This window comes from Phyllobates terribilis, unplaced genomic scaffold, assembly GCF_046119375.1.
Source record: "Phyllobates terribilis strain yellow unplaced genomic scaffold, ASM4611937v1 Scaffold_11__3_contigs__length_659146591, whole genome shotgun sequence".
In the NCBI taxonomy this organism is placed as follows: Eukaryota; Metazoa; Chordata; class Amphibia; order Anura; family Dendrobatidae; genus Phyllobates; species Phyllobates terribilis.
This window is the reverse complement of record NW_027362771.1, coordinates 309,746,805-309,755,860: the sequence shown is the minus strand read 5'-3', so window position 1 is coordinate 309,755,860 and position 9,056 is coordinate 309,746,805. Positions and strand designations below refer to the sequence as shown.

General features: G+C 35.2%; 1 protein-coding gene across 11 annotated transcripts in view; it reads right to left on the bottom strand.

The window, feature by feature from the left end:
- Positions 1 to 416: 416 nt before the first annotated feature.
- The window catches only part of LOC141166143 (NACHT, LRR and PYD domains-containing protein 1 homolog), a 47,876-nt gene continuing 39,236 nt past the window's right edge, over positions 417 to 9,056 (bottom strand). For all 11 annotated transcript variants that reach the window (XM_073652534.1, XM_073652537.1, XM_073652530.1 and 8 more), the window contains 2 exons: positions 8,784 to 8,951; positions 417 to 1,307 (listed from right to left, as the gene is read on the bottom strand). In XM_073652534.1, coding sequence (XP_073508635.1) covers positions 992 to 1,307; positions 8,784 to 8,951 — 484 coding nt within the window. In that variant the 3' untranslated portion in view covers positions 417 to 991. The remainder of the gene's footprint in view (positions 1,308 to 8,783; positions 8,952 to 9,056) is intronic.

Here is a 9,056-nt window from a genome sequence, read left to right as displayed (position 1 = left end):
TTGCCCAACTGCAGGAGCTATACCACAACCCTGCTAGATATGCTCATGCCTCTTATCTGTATGAAATGTAAAAATAAATAAGTGTGCATAAAATATGTGAAAATACATGCTGTTCAAAATATTAGTGTTTGTGTCATATACAGGCTATAAGAATTCAATACAATTTTTATAAAGCATGTGCACTTGGGTCATACACACAAAGACTCCAGGATATAATAAACTGAATTAAGATGCTAGCGTGTGTCTGACATATGCACGCAGTATGGGCTAAAATGTAAATTAAAAAGTAGTCAAAAATGTCTGGCTGTTCGAAAGAGTCTCAGAGACAGAGATTGTCTAAAAAAACAATACTGTATATTGTAACTGTGTCAATAACATGGAAGAAAAAGGCGAAGGCAATAAGATGAAGTCACAAATATTTGTCACAAAGAGCTTTATTTGTGCAGAGAAAAAGAAATCAATCTTTCTTCTAGATGACCAAAAACATTAAAAGATTTAAAAGATTTTAATTTTACCCAAATTAAATATTTTATCTATAAAAAATCTTTCCAAAAATTAAAATTCAAAGCAAGTTGAGTTTGATCTTAAAATAAACATGTGGTAATGTAATAAGGTTAATATAAAGGTGATTAAACATGCCAAATAGATTTATGTACTTCCCGAAAGTGAACATTTCAATAGTCTCAGACAGCTGATTATAGCCACCAGATACATCACATCAATTTTCATATCATATATGGTCTACATTTACAAAAGCGTTATCATCTTAAAACTGCTTTAATATCAAGAATGCAGCATTTGGTGTTTAAAGAAGTCATTCGGGAATACATTTTTTACGTATAAAGACAGGCACATTTTGAGCATAAACAAGCTACTACCACTATCAACAAAACTATGCTGTTTAATTTCTTGACATGACAATCAACAACCAACTCTACAAAAGTATCTCTACAGGCTGCTAAGAGCTGTTAAATCTCCACAGTTCCAGAATTTAATGCTTTCTTTTCTCTTCTTTTTGTACTTTTTTAATCTCTTGAACCAGGTTGTCCACTCTCTCCCAGGAGATTTGGCGGTCTTTATTGCAGTCTCGTTTCTCCAAATCCTTTAGAACAGCAACAAGCAATTTGTCAAGATACTCTTGATCATAGCTCTTCCATGTTTGGTTCAGGCTCCTAATTTTGTTCTCCACATACTCAAAAAGCTCCAAATTCTCTGCAATCCGCAGAACAACATTTAGTTCTTTCTTGGTGTCTTTAAGCTTTAGTATGTTTGTGAGACCATCATCACCAAAAGTATTTCCACAAAGACTGAAAAGATATTAATATAGGCATATATTAGTAGTTTCAGTATTAAGTTGGCAAGAGATGATTAAGTGATATAAAACTTTGTGTCATCATCAGGCTTCTCTCTACTGAATGTGACTTTGGATGACAAGGGTAAAATAAATGACTGGACAAGACGCCACACACTTCTGTTGCCTATGGGCACCTACATAATTTGTTTTAAAATGGTTTTAACTTTTGTAAAGAAAAAGTATTTTATAGTGATATCATTATGAGAACAGGGGCATCACAGCAGAAGAGAGTGATGTCACTGTGATAAAAGGGCATCACAGGAGAAGAGAGTTATGGCACCATAAGAACAGGGGCATCACAGCAAGAAAATGGTGTCATTATGAGAACAGGGCATCAAATGAGAAGTCTCGGAAATGTGATCCAGAGAAAGAAGAGGATGGTAACTATAGGTCATTTTTGAAGAAGAGAAAAGACTTAGGGAAATGTAGAAACTTTGTTAATAAGAACCAAAGTTTTGATATGTATTGTGAGATATCTCATAAGTTAGTATTGTGATATGGAGTGTTTAACCCCTTCATCCCCGAGCCTGTTTTCACCTTCCTGACCAGGCCAAATTTTACAATTCTGACCAGTGTCACTTTATGAGATAATAATTCTGTAACGCTTCAACACATCCCAACGATTCTGAGAATGTTTTTTCATGACATGTTTTACTTCATATTAGTGGTAAATTTTGTTCAATATGATTTGCGGTTATTTATCAAAATATTGAACATTTTACAAAAAAGTTGAAAATTTTGCAACTTTCAAACTTTGAATTTTTATGCCATTAAACAGATAATTATATCACACAAAATAGTTAATAAATAACATTTCCCACATGTCTACTTTGCATCAGCATAATTTTTGAAACATAATTTTTTTTAGGAAGTTAGAAGGGTTAAAAGTTGATCAGTAATTTCTCATTTTTCCAACAAAATTTACAAAATCAATTTTTTAGGGACCACATCACATTTGAAGTGACTAAAAGAGACTATATGACAGAAAATACCCAAAAGTGACACCATTTTAAAAACTGCACCCCTCAAAGTGCTCAAAAACGCATTCAATACATTTATTAACCCTTTAGGTGCTTCACAGGAATTAAAGAAATTTGATAGGAAAAAATGGAAATTTTACTTTTTCCTACAAAAATGTTAATTTAGCTCCAAATTCTTTATTTTCACAAGGGTAATAGGAGAAAACGGACCCCAAAATTTGTTGTGTAATTTCTCCAGAGTACACTGAAGCCCCACATGTGGTGGAAAACTACTGTTTGGGCACATGGCAGGGCTCGGAAGGGAAGGATCACCATGTGACTTTTGGAATACAAAATTGTCTGAAATCAAGAGCGGACGCCATATCGTGTTTGCAAAGCCCCTGATGTCCCTAAACAGTTGAAACCCCACACAACTGACCCCATTTTTGAAACTACACCCCTCAAGGAATTTATCTAGATGTGTGCTAAGCACCTTGAACCCCCAGGTGCTTAATATAATGTTATAACGTTAAGCCGTGAAAATAAAAAAATCACATTTTCTCCACAAAAATATTGCTTTAGCCTGAATTTTTTATTTTCACAAAGGTAACAGGAGAAAATGGACCCCAAAATTTCTTGTGCAATTACTCCTGAGTATGCGGATACCCCATATGTGGCGGAAAACTACTGTTTGGGTAAACGGCAGAGCTCAGAAGGGAAGGAGCACCATTTGACTTTTGGAATGCAAAATTGGCTGGAATCAATAGCAAATTCCATGTCATGTTTGCAGAGCCCCTCATGTGCCTAAACAGTGGAAACCCCCCACAAAGTGATCCCATTTTGGAAACTACACCCGTCAAGGAATTTATCTACATGTGTGGTGAGCACCTTGAACCGCAGGTGCTTCACAAAATTTTATAACATTGAGCTGTGAAAATACAAAAAATCACATTTTCCCACAAAAATGTTGTTTTAGCCCCAAATAGATACCACAGGTGCATCACAGAATTTTAAAATATTGGGATGTGAAAATTAAATATTCAGTTTTTTTCAGAAACAAGTTGAGTTAGCCTCAAATTTCTCATTTTCACAAGGGTAAAAGGAGAAAATAATCGTACAATTTCTCCTGAGTATGCCAATGCCCCATATGTGGTCGGAAACTACATTTTAGACACAGTGCAAAGCTCAGAAGCGAAGGAATATTGGAGAGCAGATTTTGCTGGAATGGTTTGTGGGTGACCATGTCACATTGGCAGAATCCCTGAGGTGCCAGAACAGCAGAACCCTGCCATAAGTGACCCCATTTTACAACCTACTCCCCTGAATGAATTAATCTAATGGTGCAATGAGCATACTAACACCACAGCTGTTTCATAGAATTTTATACATTTCAGCGGTGAAGAAAAAATAATTACATTGTTACCACTAAAATGTTTTAGCCCCAGATTCGGCATGGGAAAATAGGTAAAAATGTCCCTTTAATTTCTCTCACAATTTTTGCAATACCCCATATTTGTCAGTGCAGTACTGTTTGGTAACACTCAAGGACTTAAGAAGGAAGGAGCGCTATTTGACTATTGGAGCACAGATTTTCCTAGAATAGTTTGTGGACTCCATTTGCAGACCCGTTAAGTGCCAGAACAGCAGAATCCCGTTAAAGTGGCCCCATTTTGGAAAAGATACTCCTCTGGGAATTCATCTATGGATGTAGTGACGATTTTCACTCCATGGATGATTTCCACAAACAAGCACGCAGTGCAAAAATTGCAAATGTACCATTGTAGTGCCCAATATCTTGAGCCCAGCTTGTGCCACTGGAGACATCCACCCCGAAAATTGTTAAGCGAGTTTTACTTGAATGTTTCATTCATTAAATAAAAAGTATGCTTGAAAGACAAAATGGGATAAATTAATACAGTTTAAAAATGTGGTTCCCTGTGGAAAATTTTAAAGCAGTCAGTAAGGCACAAGGCTGGTAATGATAGGCAACGTGGGCAATAATAGTGGGTATCATGCCTCATTCCTCTCTTGGTACATACACGACATCTTCTCTGGGAGTTCTTTCTTGTTTCTGGAATGAGTGCAATAAAATGTCACTCAGAGTCTTTTGACATTTTTAGATTCTAATGGATGAGCGGGGCCAACACTTACAAAACAAAATTTTCAATGACTATTTCCTGATAATCAAGGAAAGTATCTGAATTTCCTGTTTTTTTGTATAACACAAAAAATTATACGTAGCCACCTGAAACAAGTAAATGACTAACTTTTTATACCAGGTATATGATTTTCTTGATACCTGGATTGGCTATAGAACCTGGTCTGCAAGGTCCACACCCCCCATGTATTTATTGTTATCAATGACTAACACAGGTTTTTGCTTTGGAATAGTGGATCCTTGCACTACAATAGCCCTTGTAGCATCTCTGTGGATTGAGCCAAGGATAAAAATATCTTTCTTATCCTTATACTTGAGGGCAAGCAACTCTACATTGCGTACAACCCATAACTGTCTCTTTTGAAACTTTTTGACGACCAATGATTGTGGAAACCCTTGACGGTTTTTACGAATGGTCCCACAAGCACCTATGTTGAATTTAACCAGACTTTTAAATAGGGGTATGCTGGTGTAGTAATTGTCTACATACAGGTTAAAGCCTTTTTGTAAAAATAGACTTATCAGGTCCCAAACGCTTTTCCAGATGTACCCAAAGAAGTAGGGCATCCTGGTGGGTTTAGTTGGCTTTCTTTCCCCTCATAAATGCGAAAAGCTGATATGTATCCCGTTGAACTCTCGCACATTTTATACAGTTTTATTCCAAACTTTGCCCACTTAGATGGCATAAATTGCTTGAGGTGCAGTCTTCCTTTGAATTTTACAAGGAACTAATCAATAAAAATGTTTTGTGTTGGGTTGTAGAGCCTTAAGAACATGTCTGTCAACTCTTCGATGAAGGGTCTAAGTTTATATAGTCTGTCATGTTCTGGAGCATTTCTGGGCAGGCACTGACTATTGTCGTTAAAATGCCAAAATCTCATAAGCATTTCATAACGGGTCCTAGGAAGAACGACAGAAAACATAGGCGTGGCTTGAACAGGACGGTTGGACTAGTAAAACCGAATGCACGTTGTTTTTTTTTAACAAATCCCATGGCAAATGTAAGTCCTTAAATTTTTTTTCATTTCAGGAACATTAGTTTGCGTCCATAAATTTGATCTAGCATAATAGGATCGTGGATTCTGACTGATAAATTGGGAAGCACATAAATTTGGAGGGCAATATGCTCTAGCAAGCTATCTGTCATAAACAAATTAAAAAAAATAACTGGTCCAAAATCTTCCACCTCCACATTGATGCCAGGAATGGCATTAAAATTGGAATTGAATGGAGCAGCCAAATCTGAAGCCTCCCATCTGGGAAATGCTACATCAAGTGGCAAACCTGCTTGTACATTGGCATGCGCCAATTCACTAGCACTAGGGACAACAAGTGTACTGGGCAATGTTCCCTGATTTGGAGACGTTTCTCCAGTAGCTCTATTTATCTCTCTTGTACTGGTCCTTGTCATTTTTGAGGATGGACAAGAATGACTGCTCATTTCTGAGTTATCACTCTTACTGAAACTAAAACCCTTGACATCATTGCCATGTGACATTACACTTTTTTCACTGTCAGAATATAAAAGGGCATACGCTTCCTCGGCAGTATAAAACGGACATGCTACAGGTGCTTCTCACCAAATTAGAATATCATCAAAAAGTTAATTTATTTCAGTTCTTCGATACAAAAAGTGAAACTCATATATTTTATAGAGTCATTTTTGTTAATTATTCTAATTTACTGAGATAATGACTTTTGTGTTTTCATTGGCTATAAGCCATAATCATCAACATTAATAGAAATAAACACTTGGAATAGATCACTCTGTGTGTAATGACTCTATATAATATAGGAGTTTCACTTTTTGTATTGAAGAACTGAAATAAATTAACTTTTTGATGATATTCTAATTTGTGAGAAGCACCTGTATTTTATTATTTTTTATATTATTTTTATATATAACTGTACGCTGTACAGTATTAGTTATATTTTTGTGGAAAATACATTCCTATCAAATTATGTATTTAGTATGTATAGTATTGTATATAGTATTTGTATGTGTATATTAGTACAAAAATGAACAAATTGATTAACGCAACTAAATGATTAACATAACGGATTAATGTAACTAATTGATTAACGCAAGGGAGGTAAAATAATTAAAAGAAAATCACATAATTACATTATGGCACAAATTTTGAATAAACTATGTATGTTTTACAATTTTATTACAAAATTTAACAAGGAGATGCAATAATCTACTTTAAAGGGGGTTCTCCGAGTGCTAAAATAAATAAATAAAATAAATAATACACATTTAAATATTAGTATAAAAGCTGTAGGGGAACAAAAGCGCACAAGACCATTGGGTGACACCCTTTTAGCTGCAAAGGAAAATGCTCACCTGAGCAGGTTTGGTGCAGCCACATCTCTTATGAAGACCTGAAGATATCAGCTGCTGCTGCATCATGACTGGGAGAGGATCTCCTCCAGCATAGCTGACCAGTTTGGATGATAACACGATATCAGGCTGCGCTGCTATAATGAAGAATCCTTACGACCAAGATGAGTTGAACGGTTTTAATTTCCACAATGCGTTTCCACACTGGATTAGCATCTTTTTCAAGTGGAAAAAACAATTGGATCAAATTGTTTTTTTCACTTGAAAAAGATGCTAGTCCAGCATTGAAATGCATTGTGGAAGTAAAAACCGTTCAACTCATCTTGGTCCTAAGGATTCTTTATTACAGCAGAGCAGCCTGATATCGTGTTATCGTCCAAACTGGTCACATTTAAATATTAGACATTTTTCTAAATACTTTCATTTAGAAAAAAGGTGTGCTTTATGTACTGCACTCAGAATTCCAAGATGGCAACTACCATCAATCACAACCATTAAGAACATCTGCTTGAGACAGAGTCAGGTCCGGTCAGGCATCGTGAAAGTACATTCCTCTGTTCACTCAACCTGACAGGACACTGAGTGGAGCTGGACTAAAGGAAAATATAAACACCTTTCTTTGACTGACTGAGACTGATCATCCATCTCAGTCAGCCTGACAAGTTGTAGTGTGTCTGTTTCCTGCTTCATGCAGCTCATCCTACTATATGTCTTCTGAAGTCTAGGATGGGCTGCGCAATAATACAGGGCAGTTGCCATCTTTGAAATCGTAACAGAGTGCACTATATAAAGCATACCTTTTTGCTAAATAAAAGTATTTAGAAAAATGTTTAATATTTAAATGTGTATTACTTATTTTACTAATTTATTTTATTACATTTCTCGGAGAACCCCTTTAAGAGACAAGAAGAGTTAATAAATAGGAAAAGGAAAAATATATATCTATAAGTAGGAAAATAGAAGTACAACCTACAAAAGAAAAAGCAAATGTCAGAAATGTAGATAAAATAAAGTCCCTCACTGCACACTTAATATATATTTTCATACATAGAAAGTTTTTCATTTCCGTTAGAAGGTCAGAAAAGAGTAGTGTGTTAGATGAACAGAAATATGACTGTCCCCTTATATATGAGATCTGTCCTAATCTATTTCAATATGAATTAAAACACATTAAAAAGATAATTTTATGGTCATGAGCTTAATATGAACAGAACGTTAATACTTTGTATTGGATAACATGAGAATTCTTTGCACGGATATCACATTTATCCCTATATCATACTTTAAAACACTTTTACTTTAACGGTGCTACTTGCTGTTTTTGCGCTTTCGTTTTTTCCTCCACTTATTCCAAGAACCATAACCTTTTTTTATTTTTCCATCAAAATAGCCATGTGAGGACTTGTTTTCTGTGGGACGAGTTGTACTTTTGAATGACACCATTCACTTTATCATGTGATATACTAGAAAGTGGGAAAAAAATTCCAAGTGCAGCGATATTGCGAAAATATTCCACATCTGTTTTTTGCTTTTTTTTATTTATCATGTTCAGTATATGGTAAAAATGACCAAACAATATGATTATCCATGTCAGTCATATTACGTAGATACCAAACATGTATAGTTTTATTTTTTTAAGTGGCAAAAAAAATTTGGAAATGTGTATTAAAAAAAAATGCTTGTGTTTCGAGACCCGTAACGTTTTCAATTTTTGCTCAATGGGGCTCTGTAAGGGCTTATTTTTTGTGCCTTGTCAAAGTTGCTCCAGAATCATACACTTGCCTACTTTTCCTTCTTCCAATATGTTTAATTCAAGAACTGTTTAATTAAAAAAATCTGTATAATTCAACACCCAACAGGTGCCTTTGTTATGAAATAATTGGTGTTATATATATGTACATTATATGTCAAAAGAAAAGAGCAGAAGTATGGCTAAAAGCAAAATAAAAACATAATAAACTGGCATACTGTAGTTCCTGAAGTGACAGATTTTCCTGCAGGTGTTCGACCATCCCATGTGTTCCTTCATCTGTGATTTTGTTATCATACACATATAGACCAGTTAGAGTCTTATTATGTTTTACAGCTTTCCAAAGTTCTTGAGCACCATGATTACCCAACTGATTGGTTCCCAACCTGCAAAAATAACATTTTACTCATAGTATGCAATAGTTGAAAACTTTTTTTTATTGAGTACATAGTCTAAGGTACAAATTGTGTTTCTGTGTCCAGCTCATGGGG